General features: G+C 45.5%; 1 protein-coding gene across 50 annotated transcripts in view; it reads left to right on the top strand.

The window, feature by feature from the left end:
• CHD2 (chromodomain helicase DNA binding protein 2) overlaps positions 1–19,318 on the top strand; it is an 82,505-nt gene that overhangs the window by 34,346 nt on the left and 28,841 nt on the right. For 34 of the 50 annotated variants that reach the window (XR_010590940.1, XR_010590939.1, XR_006175971.2 and 31 more), the window contains 11 exons: positions 742–967; positions 4,761–4,861; positions 5,876–5,920; positions 6,058–6,233; positions 8,199–8,323; positions 9,214–9,430; positions 10,096–10,185; positions 11,277–11,467; positions 16,708–16,896; positions 17,736–17,898; positions 18,320–18,472. Coding sequence is in view for 45 of the 50 variants with exons in the window: in XM_042856631.2 (XP_042712565.1) it covers positions 742–967; positions 4,761–4,861; positions 5,876–5,920; positions 6,058–6,233; positions 8,199–8,323; positions 9,214–9,430; positions 10,096–10,185; positions 11,277–11,467; positions 16,708–16,896; positions 17,736–17,898; positions 18,320–18,472 (1,676 nt within the window). In the remaining 5 variants the exon portion in view is untranslated. The remainder of the gene's footprint in view (positions 1–741; positions 968–4,760; positions 4,862–5,875; positions 5,921–6,057; positions 6,234–8,198; positions 8,324–9,213; positions 9,431–10,095; positions 10,186–11,276; positions 11,468–16,707; positions 16,897–17,735; positions 17,899–18,319; positions 18,473–19,318) is intronic. The other 16 variants (XM_065559245.1, XM_065559241.1, XM_065559240.1 and 13 more) reach the window with 2 other exon arrangements.

Below are 19,318 nucleotides of genomic sequence, written 5' to 3'. Positions count from 1 at the left end.
CAAACACATTGTGTTCATCTGGGTGTCTGATAATTCTGTTCTTTACTATGGTTTCAATTAGTTTGCGTGGTACTGAAGTTAGGCTTACTGGCCTGTAATTGCCTGGATCGTCCCTGGAGCCTTTTTAAAAAATTGGCGTTACTTTAGCTACCCTCCATCATCTGGTACAGAGACTGATTTTAAGCAGTTGGTTAAATACCACAGTTAGTTGTTCTGTAGTTTCATATTTGAGTTCCTTCAGAACTTTTGGTCCTGGCGATGTATTACTGTTTAATATCATCAATTTATTCCAAAACCTCCTCTATTGACACCTCAGTCTGGGACAGTTCCTCAGATTTGTCATCTAAAAAGAATGGCTCAGGAGTGGGAATCTCCGTCACATCCTCTGCAGTCAAGACCGATGGGAAGAATTCATTTAATTTCTCCACAATGGCCTTGTCTTCCTTAAGTGCTTCTTTAGCACCTCATTTGTCCAGTGATTGTTTGGCAGGCTTCCTGTTTCTGATGTACTTAAAAAAAAAAAAAAAAAAAAAATCTAAGGGGCATTTTCTGTCAAGAGATATTTCCGTATGGTTGTAGTAGGATCAGGGGCTCTGTGGGATGTTCTTTATGCTGCCATAAAAGACGCACTAGCTAGAAAAACAACTCCCTGCTTCAACTCTATTCAGTTTGTTTCACTGCCTGGCTAATAAAAGCACCAATTGCAAACCAATTTAATTTGCAACTTTTTTTTTTTTTCAGCCACTGGTGCTTCCACCACTGTGTATGAGACTGAAGCCAACGGCAACCCCAGCGCTGACTTTGACCCTGAAAAGGATGAGGGAGAGGTTCAATACTTGATCAAGTGGAAGAGCTGGTCGTACATTCACAGCACATGGGAGAGCGAAGAGTCCCTGCAGCAGCAGAAGGTGAAGGGCCTGAAAAAATTAGAGAACTTCAAGAAAAAAGAGGATGAAATCAAACAATGGTACGTTTTTGCCTAAGACAAAAATCGGTGGCTAGCCTTGCTTAGGAGGTTCTTCAGTAGCAGGGGACACCTGAGCTTTGTCCAAGCGACGGCTGTTCAGACAACTTGCCAGAAGCTCATGGTCCATGCTGGATCACTGCTGTCATCTTCAATAAGCAGGGATATTGCTACTCGTTATGATGGGAAATTGAAAAGCCTGAGAATTTCCTCTTGTCTGCCCCTCCCTCGCCCCAGCTGGGTGTCCTTCTGCAGAGCCTGTCTGCTGAGGGTAGGGCTCGAGAACTGTTTTCTTTGGCGCCTGACTGGACAAGACAGATCTCTCTTCTGTTCAACATCAGTTTCATGGGTATCGTGCTTGTGGCCATGATGTAAGTCAGATGGGAGGCAGTACTCCGGGGGTTAGAAATCATCCAAATCTGAGTATTGGGCCAAGTGCCAGAGAACTAGTCACATATGGATGCAGGGTGCAGAGGCTGCAGGTCCCAGCAAGTTGGTGTGCATGCGCGCCCGCGTAGCTGCATTCTGATGAAGACGAAACGGTACATGCTGGGACATCAGTCAACATCTTTGTATTGAAAATGGGGGCAGCCGCAGGCTCCGTTGTTCAATCTTGCCTCACAAGTTGCTTCTTGGCTGCCCCGCTTGAGCAGAAATTCAGGGCTTGACTACACTCAGTTTTTATACCAGTTTAACTCTGTCAGTTTAGAAACCCAGCATGCCCTAGTGTGGCTGCAGGTCTATCTGTATAAAAGTACTTACATGGGGTTAGCATCTTTAGGTAAGGGTCTAAACTGGTGGAGCTTAATCGGCACAAAAACTGCACAAGTCTGCTCTATGAGTACATTTATAGAGTCGCTTATGGCAGTGCTTCCCACTGCTGACCCCTGGTTTTTAAGATGCAGGCAGTGTCTGTTCTGCAGCTGGGACCGAGCCTCCCAGCTCGGGCAGGTAGATTCAAGTGGAGCTAGCTCACTAAAGATAGCCATGTGGATATTACGGCTCGGGCGGCAGCTTCTCAAGCCCTCTCAGCCCCTGGTCTGGGCCTGGGCGACTAACCCAAGCTTCTGCCGCAATGTCCACGCTACTGTTTTTAATGCGCGAACTCAAGGGAAGCGAGCGTGAGTCTGCCTACTGGGGCTGTGAGGCTCACTCCCAGCTGCAGTGTGGATAAACCCTGAGCCGTGGGAGAGACAAATGTTGTCACCCAGTACAGCACAGAGAAGCAATTAGACGTAGTACTGAAAATACATCAGCCCATGCAGTGTACAATGGTCACACTTTAAAAACTTGCCAGTTTTGTCTTAGATATGGTTTATTTCCAAATTTGCAAAATTCTCTTTCCTTTCTACAGAGAATCTGTGGGCTACTACGGGTATGCAGGTGATGTTATCTAAGGCAATTGGCAAGGTTTACAGGGCAACCTCTGTAAATGTTTTGCAATGTGATGTTTAGTTTGCAGAAAGCTGATTTTATTTAAGGGGTAGGTTATTTTTGGATCCAAGCCTTACTGCACGAATGGGGTCTGTTGATCTCTGGATCAGTGTATGTCCAACTGATGCTGGTAGAAGTCACACATGTGTGTTAAGGGGAGACATGCTTAGCTCAAGAAGTATTAAAAAAAATGGTGAACTGGTCAGTTTCTAACACAGTAAATCAGTAGGGGGCTTTCGGCATGAACTTGCGGTAAGCCATAACCCAGTGGTAAAATTTTGCAAAAGTACTCTAAGCAACGTTCCTTCTAAATTTACTTTATACTGAGCAGGCTACAAACTCCACAGAGTATTATCTTTATTTGCCTTTGGGCAAACTTACGCTCTTATTTTTTTAATATCTTTTTATGCTGAACTAACATGGGGGGGGTGGGGTGGCGAGGGGTGGTCCCGCCCAGTATCGCACATTTGTGGGGTCCCAGAAGGAAGCCATTTGCTCAGTAGCAGCGACCTTAGAAGTCTGTGTGAGTGTGGATGGGTCTGACTGTCTTTCCCCCAGGCTTGGGGTTTCAGACCCTCCACCGGTTGCTCCCAGGAAGGAGCCCAGGCTGCAGCTCCTTCCTCCACCGTCTCTTGGCATCAGCAACTGCTGTGTCCCTGGAAACCAACTGTGCAGGTGTGGGATGTTGTGGCCCCATCAGGCTGCAGCTGTCGAGCCTCTGCTCACCCAGGCTGGCACCGCGGAGGTGGGCCCCTCACCTGAGCTCCTGCATGGGGGGCATCCTCCCTCCACAGCACCGCTGCTGCTGCTGCCGCCTCCTGGCTGAGCCACGCACAATGTGTCCCTGAGACCAGAAGTGCTTTCGCTCCCCCCCCGCAGCAAGGAGTGGAACCGCATATACCCTGTGAATGAGCGGAGGGCTGCAGGCAGAGCAGGGTCTTAAATGACCACCGCACGTCCCTGCTGGAGCCAGGAGACGAGAGACCGTTTCTGACCTACGTAGTATATACAAGGTTGTTGCGTGGTCATATGTGCGTGCTGTTTACAGGGAACATTGACCCTAAGTCCTATTTTCGAAAGTGATTGAGGCACTTGGGCATCTAAATGCCAGTGACTTTCAAGGAGGCTTAGGGTATGTCTGCATTGCAGTGAGGTGTGTGACAGCAGCACGTGTGGACATACCTGAGCTAGGTTTGATGGAGGCAGCTAGAACAGCAACAGCAATAAGGCTGCACCAGCACAAGCTAGCTGCTCAAGGACATACCCAGGGCTTGTACAGCCCTTGCTGCTCCCAATCCAAGCTAGCTCACGCTTCTGATTGCAGTGCAGATGTAGCCTAAGTCTCCTACATGCCCAAGTCGCTATTGAAAATGGGACTTTAAGCTCCTTGGTCATGTAAGTCCTTTTGAAAATGTTACCCCATGTCCCTGTCCGAGAACAGATCTTCAAGTAGAAGCGACGCCTGAGAGGTTTCCTTGTGTGGGAGCTGCGAGCCTGTTGGCAACTTCATAGAAATGTAGGGCTGGAAGGGACCTTAAGACATCAAGTCCAGTCCCCTGTGCTGTGGCAGGACAAAGTAAATCTATACCATCCCTGGGAGGTGTTCGGGGGGTTTAAGAACAGGCTGGACAATGACTGGGATTCCACAAGCTCCTTTGGAAGCCTATTCCAGAGTTTAAATACCTTTATTGTTAGAAAGGTTTTCCCGATATCTAACCTATGTCCCCTTTGTTTTAGATTAAGGCCATTCAGTACTTCTTGTCCTTCAGTGGACATGGAGAGCAATTGATCACCATCTTTTTTGTAACAGCCCTTAACATATTTGAAGACTTATCAGATTTCCCCCCTCTCAGTTGTTTTTTTCAGGACTAAACGTGCCTGGTTTTTTTAACCTTTCCTCATAGGTCAAGTTTTCTAAACCTTCTATTACTTTTGTTGCGCTTCTCTGGACCTCTCCAGTTTGTCCACATCTTTCTTGAAGTGTAGTGCGCAGAACTGGACACATTACTTCAGCTGTCATATCACAGTATGTTCTGGGATTCCGGAGTGCTGAGGGTTCCCTCCTTATGTAAAAACTTACGTATTTTGGCTTTGTGGAGGAGAAGCTCACAAAAGTTTCGGGGGAAATCCTTATATATTTCTCTGTATTGTTTCATTGTGAATAACCTGTTCCTTTAGAAGCATTAAGAGGAATATTTGCTAAGCAATTGTAAACTTGGATTTAGTTACCCTAAGTTATGAGATTATATAGGCAGGTAGAGTTTTAACAGCTGGTCTTGAGCATCGCTATCCACAAAGCGAGCAGAAGTAGAATTGTTCTTACATATGCTTCTCTCCCTACCCCCATTTCTTTTCTCTCCAGGCTAGCCAAGGTAACTCCTGAAGACGTGGAATACTTCAGCTGCCAACAAGAGCTCGCTGCAGAGTTGAACAAACAGTATCAGATAGTGGAGAGAGTGATCGGTAAGTGAAATAGAATCATAGAATTATAGACTTTAAGGTTAGAAGGGACCATTATGATCGTCTAGTCTGACCTCCTGCACAATGCAGGCCACAGAATCTCACCCACCCACTCTTGTATCAAACCCCTAACCTATGTCTGAACTACTGACGTCCTCAAATTGTGGTTTAAAGACTTCAAGGTGCAGAGAATCCTCCAGCAACGGACTCATGCCCCACACTGCAGAGGAAGGCGAAAAACTCCCAGGGGCTCTGCCAATCAGCCCTGGAGGAAAATTCCTTCCCAACCCCAAATATGGCGATTAGCTAAACCCTGAGCATGTGCGCAAGACTTAGTGCACCTTTCTAATAAAGGAATAGTAAGACCCAGGAATTCAAGTTTTATTTGGGTCACAAGAATGAATGTGTGGTGTTTTCACACCTCTCTGGGGAATAAACTGGTGCTATGTATCCTGTAATGTGTGGAAATCTAAAGGTTAAAGCACAGGAGATCTGGGTTCTAGTGATGCATCTGCAAACAACTTGAGCAAGTCACTTTCCCTCTCTTTGCCTCAGTTGTCCCAACTGTAAAGTGGGATTAATAATCCCTATTTCCTCGGGGTGCCTTGATTAACTTATTACTGTTTGTAAAGTGCTTTGAAATCTTTAGATGGAAGATTCTGTTGAAGAGCAAAAGTAGAGTGTTGTGAGGACCTCTCAGGATAACATTGTTTGACAGTGAAGCTTGCATGTCAACTCAGGGTTTAGGTTTTTATGAGTAGTGACAAAATGTGGTGGTGTAGCTTTCACAGCAGCTCAGTAACATCACACTGATCTCAGCAGGAGCTGTGGGTATCCAGTGCCTTTGGAAACTAGGCCTGAAGAGTTCAGTGGTGTTCTCTAACAATCTTTCTATGCATTGTAGAGAACTTTTAAAAAACCTTCCTAACTGGTGGGAACTGTAGAATATCTTTTATGCATCTCATCCTGGTGATTAAGACACTAAAACCATTCTTTGTTTGCTTCTGTAAAACGTAGCTGTGAAGACCAGCAAGTCTGCAATGGGACATTCTGAGTTCCCAGGTAAAGTGGCCTTTAACTCCCTTTCTGGCTCCTCTAAACAATGCTATTAGCCGTGACATGTATTATGGCGGCAGTCTAAGGTCATGACTGCCTTAGAGTTCAGTTGCTCATGGTTGCGTTTCTGTAATGTGTTGCAGCTCACAGTCGGAAATTGTCCTCTAATGAGCCCGAATATCTGTGCAAGTGGATGGGGTTGCCGTATGCAGAGTGCAGCTGGGAAGATGAGGCCTTGATTAGCAAGAAATTTCAACACTGCATTGACAGCTTCAGCCATCGCAACAACTCCAAAACCATTCCCACTCGGGACTGCAAGGTTCGCACGCTTCCTTTCTCTCTTGTGGTGGGCTTGCTCTGGTTTTCTGAATGCTGAAGTTCGCGCTGTATTTAGATGATATGTGATGTAAGATTTTCTACGGGGATGGTTATCACTTGAGGAGATCGCCTTTGCTTTTCTCTCTCTCGCATCTCAGGTTTTTTTCCAGGGGTTCTCTGCATCCTTTTCAGTTCCTTCTCCCAATTCTCAAGGCCCTGAAACACATACACCATCTGTTCCTTGAAAACCAATGGCTGGGACTCCCCTTGGAGAGCTCTTTAACTCGACTTTCCTAGTCGTCTGGAGGGGTTAATGCTAAGCTTTACAAATCACTTACTCCCTCTTGCTTAGCAGCTATCCATGCTGTCTCTTCAGCATGCTAAGGCCAGGCTGGCATAGAACGCAGAATCAAGAACTGGCATGAGTTAACCCGGGAATTCAAAGGAAATAACAATGGAACTTTATATCCGTGGGAAGTGTCTGTAATAGGTTCCTACTAGGGCTGTTGATTAATCACAGTTAACTCATGTCATTAACTCAAAAAAATGAATTGTGATTAAAAAAAATTAATCTCAATTAATTGCACTATTAAACAATATAAATACCAAGCGAAATTTATTAAATATTTTTGGATGTTTTTCTAATTTTCAAATATATTGATTTCTTTTACAACACCAGAATACCAAGTGTACAGTGCTTACTTTATATTATTTTCGATTACAAATGTAAAAATGATAAACAAAATAAATAGTATTTTTCAATTTACCTCATACAAGTACTGTAGTGCAGTCTCTTTATTGTGAAAGTATACCGTACAAATGTAGATTTTTGTTTGTTTGTTACAGAACCTGCACTCAAAAACAAAACAATGTAAAACTTTCGAACCTACAAGTCCACTCAGTTCTAGTTCTACAGCCAGTTGTTAATACAAACAAGTTTGTTTACATTTACAGTAGATAATGCTGCCTGCTTCTTCTTTACAATGTCACCTGAAAGTGAGAACAGGTGTTCACGTGGCACTTTTGTAGCCGGCATTGCAAGGTATTTACGTGCCAGATATGCTAAACATTCATATAATCAAAAATGAATATAAAGTGAGCACTGTACACTTTGTATTCTGTGTTGTAATTGAAATCGATATATTTTAAAATGTAGAAAACATCCAAAAATATTTAAATAAATGGTATTCTATTATTAACAGCGTGATTAATCGTGTGATCAATCGCGATTAATTTTTTTAATCGCTTGACAGTCCTAGTTCCTACCCATCTAAAATACATCAGACTTCCTGGATAAATATATCCTTTCCAATTCCTGTTGATCCAGGAGAAAATAAGGCATATAAATACTCTCTTCCTTAGGGGGGAAAGCAGACTTCTGCTTAGTGTTGAGTCGATTTCTACCAGTGTTTTGGAATGAATGCTCACTGTTTTTGTACAATTACTTTGTCTAATATCACAGATAGATAGATGAATCCCTTTGCATCTTATCCCATCTATAAATTGGGCACAATAATACTTATGTACCCAGAGGTGGAATATGAGGCTTAATACTTGTAAAATGCTTCATGAGCCACATTATAAAAGGGGGAGTTAGAAATGCAAAGTTTTATTATTACTGAAAGAAAAGGCAACACACCAGGGAGGAAGAGGAATAGAGGATGTTGCACCATATCAATTAAAATGAAGGGGGCAGGGAGATGATAAAAGAATGCAGCGAAGAAAAGAGGCAGAGGGGGATGTCCCGCAGCTCTGATACTCTGAGATTGGGCGGGCAAGCAGGAGGTGCTAGCAAACGGTTGTCACTGATGGATCTCGTTGCTGCCGAGTGGGTGGCTAAATTGCAGTTACAAGTACTCTCTCTGTATATATCATATACCCATGTATCACCGCAGTTTTTATTTAGTGAGTTCGAAGGCCTGCCTCATCCTTTTCTTCAGTGAGTTTAAGGAGTCTGCCTTTTTAGGTGTTGAAGCAGAGACCCAGGTTTGTTGCTTTGAAGAAACAGCCTTCTTACATTGGTGGCGAGAACCTGGAGCTCCGAGATTACCAGCTGGAGGGGCTCAACTGGCTTGCTCACTCGTGGTGCAAGTATGTAATGCTCTTGCTTTGGGTAATGCTCTAGTTTTGTTCAGGGTTGCAGTTTTTAGAACTATTGAGCCATATTTAGTCATCATGTTTCCCCGTTACACCACAGCAGGATCTGGCTCTGTTGTGATGTTTTTACCTGCCCTGCTTCAGCACCTTTAAAGCTCAGGATCTCAAACGTTGTCACACACATCCAGCAAAAATATCCAGGCCTCCTGCTAAAAGGGGAGGAAAAATTCTCTCTTTTTGGCAACGAAGGGGGAACCCAGTTGCATTGCTAGGATTCAGTATGAACACGTGCACACGAAGCACCATCTTGATTTGACTGCCTTGCTGTTTCTTTGGCACTGCAGGATTGGCAAATGGAGACCATCGTAAAATGTGAGCTCAAGAGATAGTGAGAGAAGATCTTCTCCCCTCATTGTCCTGTGGGGCGTGGTCTCTGATGTGCATGGGCAGGTGTGTTTCTCTGGCTCAATGCTGGGGAGATAGAATAATATGTTTGGTTCACTGGCCTGAGCCAGTGTGGCAAACCCTGTTTACCTGATAATCAATCAGAAGATAAATCTCTCTCTCTCTCAGCTTTCTTGAGCCATCTCCGTAGGAGAGACCCATCGTTTGAGAAACACTCTTCTAACTCTGTCTGTTGACTTTTTGTCTTTGCATTTGCTTGCCAATTTGGTGGCAAATGCAGTCCAAACTTTGACCCTGTCACTCATAAGTGATTCTTTGTAGAGCAGGTCAGTCTGAATTGCTCTGGGATCTGCTTGGCAGTAGTTCAGTGACCTTTTGCAAGGCATACATTTCATTCTCTGTCATTACTTGTTGGCACTTAGTAAATTGATACAGCATTATATTTATTACACCTTTATTTTTGTTTCTCCACCTTTCAGGAACAACAGCGTGATCTTGGCTGATGAAATGGGCTTGGGGAAGACTATCCAGACAATATCATTCCTCTCCTATCTCTTCTATCAGCATCAGCTGTATGGCCCTTTCCTGATAGTGGTGCCCTTGTCCACTCTGACCTCATGGCAGAGAGAGTTTGAAATCTGGGCACCAGAGATTAACGTGGTCGTTTACATAGGAGACATGATGAGCAGAAACACGGTGTGTAAATAAAAGGCAGAGCGGGTGGGAGAGGGGAGAAAGCCTCATGCAGAAAGAAAATCTCTGTGCATAGATTATATGTAGCGTATGGTTCTGTAGAGAGGCAAACTCTGGGTTGACATTATAGCTATAACTGTGTAGTTTGGCCAGGTTCACTAGAGTAGAGGCCTCTGGGTCTCGGCCTTCCCATCACTTAAATAATGTGTGTACAGTGATTGTTTTATTGAGCAATGGAGGTGCAGACAGGTAGGACTTTATGGGGCAATATAGGAAGCCTCAGGTTATGACTAATAATGAGACAGTTAATATCAAATGAATACAGATAATGGGAGGATTAAACTGCCCAGGAGATCTGGTTTAAATTATTGGCTCTGCCGCAGACTGCCTCTCTGAGTTTGGGTAAATCACATGATCTCTGTGCCTCAGTTCCCCATCTGTAAAAGGAGGATGATAATCCTTCGTCTTGCCCACCCTTTGTCTCTCCCCTCTGTAGATTATGGACTCTTCGGGGGAGTCTGTCTCTTACCATGTGTCTGTACAGCACCTAGCACAGTGGGCCACGTTCTTGGCTGGGACCCGTGGGTGCTACAGATAATAAGAATGGAGTGTGCCCCTTTAACAGCTCCGGTTGACGTTTGTGTCTGAACTGTTGTCTTCTCTCCCAGATCCGTGAATATGAGTGGATCCATTCTCAGACTAAAAGGCTGAAGTTCAATGCACTTATCACAACATATGAGATCCTCCTCAAAGATAAGGTATGTAGTGGGCAAGGGGTATTTCACATAAACTACCTCATGCTGCACAAATGGGGCTGCCTCCCTCCAAACCAGTGTGTCTTGCACTGTTCGTAGACCATACAATGATGCTCCAAAGCTGTTTCTTTCCCCCCACCCCACCCCTCTGGTAATTGAGAACACATAGATGCAGCCTACCATTACTTGGCGTGCTTACAAAACTAGAGTCTGCTATAAATATTGCACAGTAGTAGTATTGTTCATGATTACACATACTTATAAAGCACCTCTCACTGTGGTATCTGGGCTAGCTGTATTTGTCTTAATTTGGACTATTAACATACTCAGTAAGAAGAACAAAACACTTCATTCCCTTGCTGCCCACAAGTGTTTGACGTGGGCTGGAGAGGGAGGGTGTTGGAATTGGGGATGGTAGGGTTAATGCACCCCCCATATCAGAGGGATGAAATCACATGGCTTTTACACTTACAGAAAGAGAGAGCTGCCTGGAGTGTGCCAGAAGGCCCTACCAATGAATCACTGAATCCAGTGTGAGAACAGAGAACTTGAAAAAAAAAAAATACTGAGTGGTGAATACACCGCTTTATCGCCACAGGCAGATTAGCTGCTCTGGTGTTGATGCTTCCCCAGCGCAGTGCATGCTGGGGCTAGTGAGCACAGTAGGGACTCCGCAGTCATGGGGGCGGGAGGTGGATTAAAGGAAGAGGAATGTGGGATAGGGAAGGGATGTGCTTTAGGAATTTAAAAAGGAGAAATGGTCGATTTAAAATCCATCTGTTAGCTGAAATATGTTTGGGGCATTTAGCTTGTAAATGTTTCTGTTCACCTCTGAGTGGAGCCAGAATTGGTGTGGCGTGCTTGTCCCAAAGGCATGTCGCCAAAAGAAATGCTTCTTGGTTAGGCACACTGAAGACAGAAGGTGCTCAGACACCACAGCGATGGGTGCAGTATAAGAATTTGAATAGAACATAATGGAATGCAATTATTACAACACTACACAGCTGACGTCAGGCCCACAGAGAAATGAACATAAAACACTTGTGGGGCCAGTCTGATCTGGTGTGTCCTTTGGTTTTGTTTTTTTGCTCCAGACTGTTCTGGGCAGCATTAATTGGGCCTTTCTGGGTGTGGACGAAGCCCATCGGTTGAAGAACGATGACTCTTTGCTGTATAAAACTCTGATTGATTTCAAGTCCAACCACAGGCTCCTGATCACTGGGACCCCGCTTCAGAATTCTCTCAAAGAGCTCTGGTCACTGCTGCACTTTATCATGCCGGAGAAGTAAGCCTCCTTACTGTGTACTTCAAAAGATACCAGTATGTGTTCATTGTCAAATACCATCTCTTAACTAGACAGGGAGTATGAAATGACTTAGTTTTGGAAGACACAGAAAGAAGTGAGTAAAACTTGAATGGGTGAGAGTCACAGAGGGGAAAAACCCAATGAAGAGGGAAAGTGGCAAGGGCTGAGAGGTAAATGAATGGTGGAAAGAGGTAAACTGTGTTGGCAACAGGCGGGCTGGGTAACGCCTCCATCACGGTCTTCTGGGAGGGCCACATCCAAAGAGCCAAACGCCTGTTTTAAGCAACCATTCAAACCATTTTCAAGGCTTCGATTAAAAAAAGGAGGCCCGTGAATGAGACAGTAAAATAACAGGGGGCAAAAAAAGCAAATTTCAAAACTGTGAAACACAATCTAGTTGGAAGATTCTTTCCACGGAGGGAGCTACAGACTATACAAAAACTGCTGCCACGTGAGCATTGCTCCAGGATAGAATAAGGGGCCTTTGGGTAGACTGTGATTTTAATTGAGGAGGATCCATATGGAGCCACAAAGATCAAGGTGTAAAAACATTTAAAAATGCCATAGTCCCATTTTCAAAAGTGACCTGGGCTCTTAGAAGCCTGAATCTCATTGGCTCTCAATGAGATTTGGGATCCTAAGCGTCTGAGTCATTTTTGAAAATGAGATGTGGGCTCCTAAGTCACTTAGGCATTGTTTGAAACTTTTACCCTGTGGCTAATAATGTGATGCAGGCCTCTTGAAGAAGTGAAGAAAAAGAGCTGGAGATCCTTTGGCTATAATTAAAAGGCTACGATTTAGTCACGGAGGTCACGGCCGTCACGGATTCCGTGACTTTACTGGACCTCCGTGACTTTGTGCGCCCCTGGTCCGCGGCTTGCGGCGGGAGCCATGTGCCCAGATACCGTTCCCAGGGCTGCAGCGGGGGGCCGCATGCCCTTTCTCCGCCAGCTGCGGCGAGGGTTGTGCGTCTGTGGTTGGGGTTAGAGCTGGGACTGTGTGCCCCTGTCCCACAGCTGCGGCCAGCCCCAGAGGTGGGGCTGTGCGCCGCCCCCTCCCCCCATGGCCACACACCCCTGTTGTGACTGCAGCTGCTAGAGCCAGAGCTGTGGGGACTTGGCCTATCAGTGCCCCCCTATTGGACTCCAGCTGTCATTCCTCCCCCGCCTCCCCACTTAGCCCTGCTCTCTTATTTTTAGTAAAAGCATGGACAGGTCATGGGCACCCATGAATTTTTGTTTATTGCCCATGACCTGTCCATGACTTTTACTAAAAATAACTGTGACAGAATCTTAACCTTAGCTAGAATGTACCTGCTACAGCGATTGTAACCTGCTGGAGTAAGGACCGGGTTCTGAGATACTGAATTATTTTGATGGCTAAATGGAAGTGGCATTCTTCACTTCCTGTCTCAAACTGTTGCATAGTGTTTCTGTGCAATGTTTAGATTGCCATTTAATTCAGCTGGTTTTGGATCAGGCCCTTAAACTGCTGACACATTATACCCCCACAGCATTTACATCTCACCAATCTGTTACCCTGTGTACAGTTCAGAATCTGTGGGGTAAAGTATTAAGGACATATGAGGTGTGTGTTGGTAGCAGATGGCTTAGAAACACAAGGCGGGTGAGGTAATATCTTTTATTGGCCCAACCTCTGTTGGTGAGAGACACAAGCTTTCGAGCCACACACAGCTCTTCTTCAGGTCTGGGAAAGGAACTTCCAGCATCACAGGAAAATGCCAAGCGCAACTTATTGTTTAGCATAAGTAATTAGTGCACATTGTAAGAGACCATTCACGGTAAAATGGCCTTTTAACACCCCTGCAGTCATAGGACAAAAAAGGGGGCTAGTGGGTTGCAGATTGTTGTAATAAGCCATAAATCCAGTATCTTTATTAAGACCATGGTTTTTAGCGTCTAGTGAAGTTATGAATTTAAGTTCCCAGGTTCTTCTTTTGAAGGTGTTGTGCAGGTTTCCTTTGAGGATGAGGACTGACAGGTGAGATATGGAGTGATTGTTCCATGAAAAGGGTTCACCCCCGGGTGAATCATGCTTGTCTTTTATCATTTTTCTGTGTGAGTTCATTCAAGAGTGCAGTGATTGTCTGGTTTTGCCCACATAGTTGTTATTTAATGTTTAGTACACTGGATGGGGTACACCACATGTGATAGGCATGTGTAGGACTCATGGATCTTGAAAGATGTGTTGGGAGTGGTATTGATAGTTGTAGCAGTAGAGGTGTCTCCAGGTTTTGCATCTGTTGTTCTGGCAGGGTCTGGTGCCACTTTAAGTTGGTGAGTCCTGATCTGTGAGGAATTTGCTTCTGATGAGGTTGGGGGGTTGTTTGAAGGCCAGAAGAGGGGGTTGAGGAAAGATTTCTTTCAGGATGTGGTCCCTATTGAATAGGGGTTGTAACTGTTTAATGATACCCCATATGTGTTCCAGCATGGGGTGGTAGATGACAACTAGGGGTGTGCAGTCGGAGGGTTTTTCCTCTGTATTAAAGCAGGTTCTCATGGGGTATTTGGGTGACCCCCTTCCTGGATGCAATCTACTTCTCTGGTGGAGTGTCCTTGTTTGGTGAAGGCAGTTCTGAGTTTAAGGTGTGTGTCCCGGACTGTCTCCTCGGAGCATATTTTATGGTGTCTGAGGGCTTGGCTGTAGATAACAGATTTCTTTGTGTGTTTGGGGGGGTTACTAGATCTGTGAAGGTGAGTGTCGTGATCCGTGGGTTTTTTGTATGTTGTTACCTGTAGGGCTCTATTGTTGAACCTGACCATGGTGTCCATGAAGTTGATGCTGGTGGTGTGGAAGTGATCTAGAGAGAGCTTGCTGGATGGGTGGAAGTGGCTGAAGTTGTGGTGGAAATCTATGAGGAAATTTAGATAATCTGTCCAGAGGATGAAAATGTCATCCACATATCTCATGTATCATTGGTTTTGTAGTGCCTTTGTCCAGAAATTCTTCCTCAAGGTGGCCCAAGAAGAGGTTGGCATATTGGGGAACCATCCTAGTACTCATATCTGTTTCTGTGGTGTGGACAAAGTGTTTGCTGTTGTATGTAAAATGGTTCTGGGTGAGGATGCAATGGATGAGTTTAGTGACATTTGGAGTGCATATCTGAGTGTTTTCCATTGTTTTGTAGATATTTGAGGCAGGCAGCAAAGCCCATCGTGACATCGATGTTGGTGTATAGGGAGGTGACGTCCATGGTGGCAAGGATGATGTTCTGAGGGAGGTTGTTAATGTTGCAGAGTTTCTGGAGGAAGTTGGTTATGTCCTGGAGGAAGCTGGTCCTTTGTGTGGTGAGTGGTTTGAGGATGGTTTCTATAAGTCTTAATATTCCTTCAGTAACAGTACCACAGCTAGATATAACGGGTCTGGCTGGATTCCCTTCTTTGTGTGTCTTAGGAAGCATGTAGAAGATCCCTGGGGGTGGGGGTGGGGGTTGTGGGAGATGAAGTTGTAGAGTTTCTCTTGGAGTTGTTTGGGGAAAGATTTGATGATATCCTTAAATTCCTGGGTGAATTGTGGTGGGTGGGGGTCTTTGAGTTCTTTATAGTAGGTGGAGTCAGAGAGAAACTTAAAGTCAGGGGAGAAGTTTGGGCTAGAAGGAAGGGATTACAGGGCAGTATTGCAAAGACCTGACTTCATTCAGTATAATATACGTCAGTGATCTGAGAGTAGCAACATGCTTTGAAATGATTACATTCTTGGTTAAAAAAAATGGAGTGAGTGAGGGAGAAATACAAAAGACAGAATGATTTAGAGAGGTTAGGTAAGCAGAGACATGGCTTGCACAATTCACTGTGTAGATAATTGTTAGGTTCTAGAGCTAAAATCAAAGATGTGAAAAGAAGATCATTATCTTCAAATGCTGAGGTATCTAGACGTTATGAATGTTCATTGTCTGCTACTGTTTTAAATAACACACTTTCATATTGTACAGAAGTTCATATTTACCTCCGAAACTCAGAGGCACAGAAGAAATACTTCTACTGATCAAGATGTCCCTGTTAACGAGATCTGTTGCTATTTACTGTGTCAAATGGGCAAGGAACATCTTGGGATTCTATAAGTTTGTGCAGGATGATTGTGAAGGTTATCAGCCCCCGACTTCTGCACGTAGTGCTGGGCATTCCCCTTGCTATTACTCCAAAGCGTGTTCTCTAATCTCTCTCGAAATTATTGTTGATGTCTCCATATCCTCTTGGTGACTGTTTTATTGTCTAGTTGCTCTTCTTGTTAGGAAAGATTTCCCCATATCAAGCCGTTCTTCAGCTTGAAGCTGCTCCTTTTTGTAGTACATCCAAACTAAGCCTCAACTGAGAATCCCCCCCCACCCCTTTTTTTTTTAATGTTACGTATTCGCCACGATTTTACTTCAGGGCAATTCCCCCATGTAACCGGGGAATTATTACCAGAGTCCTTGATTAAAAACAGATTCGGTGGTAGTTGGTTTTTCCAAAGTAAAATGTAGTTCTTGGTAGGAACGATGGATTTAGCGTACCATCTTCCATTATCATCTTTCTCGAAAAGCTTCTTTGCCATGTTAATCACTGTACTCCTTATTCCTAAACGTAAGTGGGTTTATGTTTTGTGTGCTATGACCACCCATAGCTGCCATAAAAATATTTCCAGAATGTGGCTATTGCAGTCAGCTGTGGTTGGTCTAGCCCTGCCTTCTGAAGAGGGACAGTTTTGTTAACACAGTGGCTCTCCTGCAGTTCCATATACATTTCTTGATGCTTCGTCCACTGAAGTGAATTTCCCTTTTACTCAAAGACCGCTGTTCTAGTTCCTTTCTCAAAGAACCAGAGACCCTTAACAGTGTTGATCCTATAATCCCATTTTTGTTTCCCGTTGTAGGATATTTGTTATAGATAAAAAAGGCCTGACCCTTTGTTCCTGAGATCTAGGCTATATATGAAGGCAGCAGCTTAGACAGTGGTTGTGGCAAGGACCTAGGACACCAGTGTGTTATTCCCAGCTGTGCCACCAATTTGTTTTGTAAACTTGGGCAAGTCCCTTAATCTCTCTTTTTCATTTTACCCCTCCTGTAAAATGGTGATCACTTACGCAGCTCACAGGGGTGCAGAATAAATAGCTTGTGGGGCATTTTGAGGTCCTCAGCAGACTGGCATTGTGTCAGTGTCAACACAGCAGATGGTAGTTAAGAGGCCTTCTAACCCACCACTCCTAAATTGTACCACCAGGTTTGAGTTCTGGGAGGATTTTGAAGATGATCATGGGAAAGGGAGAGAGAATGGCTACCAGAGCCTTCACAAAGTCCTGGAGCCTTTCCTTCTGCGCAGGGTGAAGAAGGATGTGGAGAAATCCCTGCCGGCCAAAGTGGAGCAGATTCTCCGGGTGGAAATGTCTGCCCTGCAGAAGCAGTATTATAAGTAAGGCATTTACTGAGTTACTGAAGGTGCCCAGTGGAAACGGGTTTGATGGGTTACTTCATTGGTGTGTCTGGTGGCCGTAGTTCTGTATCCCCAAACCATTGTGGGATGCACCATAAGTGGCAGTCTCCTTCGGGGAGTGAGGGGGTGTTCTGGTGAGAAGCAAAGTAAGATGGTACAGCATCTTGCCTGTGTGTTGCCTGTCCCTAGGTCAGTGGTTCTCAACTTATTTATCATTGTTGGCCGCATATGCGATCCACAGTGTTACTTGGACCGCAGGGGCTGGGTGGCAGGGCAGCGGCAGCCAGGACCCTGACCCCCCACGCTGGCTGGGAGCCCCTGACCCCTGCCACATGGGGCAGGCCGGCAGCCCCGACCGGACCAAGCCAGGACTTCGCCGCACAGGCCTGCCTTTAGCACACAGCTGAGCTGGGCTGCATGGGGCCAGTGGGCCACGGGTTGAGAACCACTGGCCTAAGGAGATGCTACAATTCACCCCACTGGGTGGTTTGTTTTTAAAGTGGAGTGATGATGTAATTTATCTTGTCAGCATCCAGAGTGGAGACCATGCCTGTCTTATTTCTGTAAAGGTCTGTGCACAACCATGGTGCCTTGTAATATTAAATAATAATGTCCCAGAAGGAGGAGGGTTGGGATTTCAAGTAAGGAGTAAGCAGAGTTTCATGTGATGGAAAAGGAGATGGGGAGAGAGAGAGGGGAACTGCCGCCCAGGCACAATTGTTTCTAACAGTTTCTCTGGAGAGTCCAGTCTGCACTGTCCCCCAGTGAAATGACAGGGCCTGACCTGAGGATTTGGTTTTGCCTACTGCTGCCTGCAGGTGGATTTTGACAAGAAATTACAAGGCTCTCTCGAAGGGGACAAGAGGAAGCACGTCTGGCTTCCTTAACATCGTGATGGAGCTGAAAAAGTGCTGCAACCACTGCTATCTCATTAAACCTCCGGAAGAAAACGAAAGGGAGACTGGCATGGAGATGCTGATGGTGGGTAGTTGTTTGGCGGGTAATTGCTTTCCCCTTTATTTCCCCCCATTCCTGCCTCCATGCCAAAACAATATCTTGCAAGCTGAGTTCCTGTTGCCTCTGTCCCTTGGACATGCTCCCTAACTCCTCCCCACAGCCAAGCCGCTGCTTCTCCAGCCTTCCTCCCCGGTTAGGGGTTGCCTCGTGTCTGGCTAGATTGGATGTTTAGAATAGGATGAACATACAGCGTAAGATCACGCTTTGATGGTTTAGTCTCCGTCAAGCGGCTTCCGCTCTATGAAGCTCTGTGATTGGGCTGGATTAATGCTGGGACAAACCGGACTTGAAGAACAAGGGCAGTCTGCTGTGCTGCATGTCGGTCTGTACAGAGCATACAGGGCATGGCTGGAAGCATCTGTTGGAATGACTGTTACTTCTTCAGTCTCTAATCAGGAGCAGTGGAAAGCTAATTCTCTTGGACAAACTGCTGACCAGGCTGCGTGAGAGGGGTAACAGAGTCCTGATCTTCTCCCAGATGGTGAGAATGCTGGACATCTTGGCAGAATACTTGGCTATCAAGCACTACCCTTTCCAGGTGAGGAGGGTTAGTGGTAAGCACACACTCAGGGTTAACGCGGAAGTTCAAATCGGGGAGCACTGAGGGGACGTAAGCGATTTAAGTGCTCAGCCTCCCTGAGGCTGGTAGCTCCAACTACATAAGGCTCTAAAGCAAAGTGCACTTGATGATAACTGGGAAGCTTCCCTGTATTCCTGCTCCTCTAAGTGCTGATCAAGCCAAGAGAATGAGAGAGGTGCATTTGTGAGGTGAACATCTATGGAAGGGGAGAATTCGGCGTGTGGGTATTGATCCTTAAAGCGCTGTGTGGTTTGGGTTCTGGCTATCAGAGAGATGGCTCTTGCTCCAGGCACTGTCTTCTGAGCAGAGGCACTTTTGCTAAAAGTCCCGAGGTGTGAACATCTCTGAGTCTGATAGTAGAGAGCTCTCGGCTTTGGAGCTGGCTTCCCTTGTTGGTGTGACAAAGCCCTTCAGGCTAGGCCGTAAAGCCTGTGTGTTCTGACTGAGGTGGGCTGTGAACGCCCTATCAGCGTAGCTTTGATATCAGCTCCGTTTCTTTCTGGCTGAGGCTGGCTCGCCAGCCCACCCACGCCTTGTTTTTATAGAATTGTACGTGCGCCTGGCGGTTGCTACAAGGGGCACGCTTTAAACACGCGAAAGCACAATAAATAAAGCCCTGTCTTTTGCAAAAAACCTTTCCTCCTCTAGGCATCTGCATCAGCCTTGATCCTTTGCTAAGCTCCAGAGAGGACTGTAAATGCAGAGATCCTGGCTGGGAGCCTGTAATGAGAGCTGAAGTGTCACCCACCGTGTGACTGCTGCCTAAGCAAACTCCCCGCCTCCCTCCCCCTCGGCGCAGCAGGT

Source organism: Chrysemys picta, chromosome 10 (genome assembly GCF_011386835.1).
Source record: "Chrysemys picta bellii isolate R12L10 chromosome 10, ASM1138683v2, whole genome shotgun sequence".
In the NCBI taxonomy this organism is placed as follows: domain Eukaryota; kingdom Metazoa; phylum Chordata; order Testudines; family Emydidae; genus Chrysemys; species Chrysemys picta.
The sequence above is the reverse complement of the archived record's forward strand: the minus strand, read 5'-3'. Positions and strand labels throughout refer to the sequence as shown.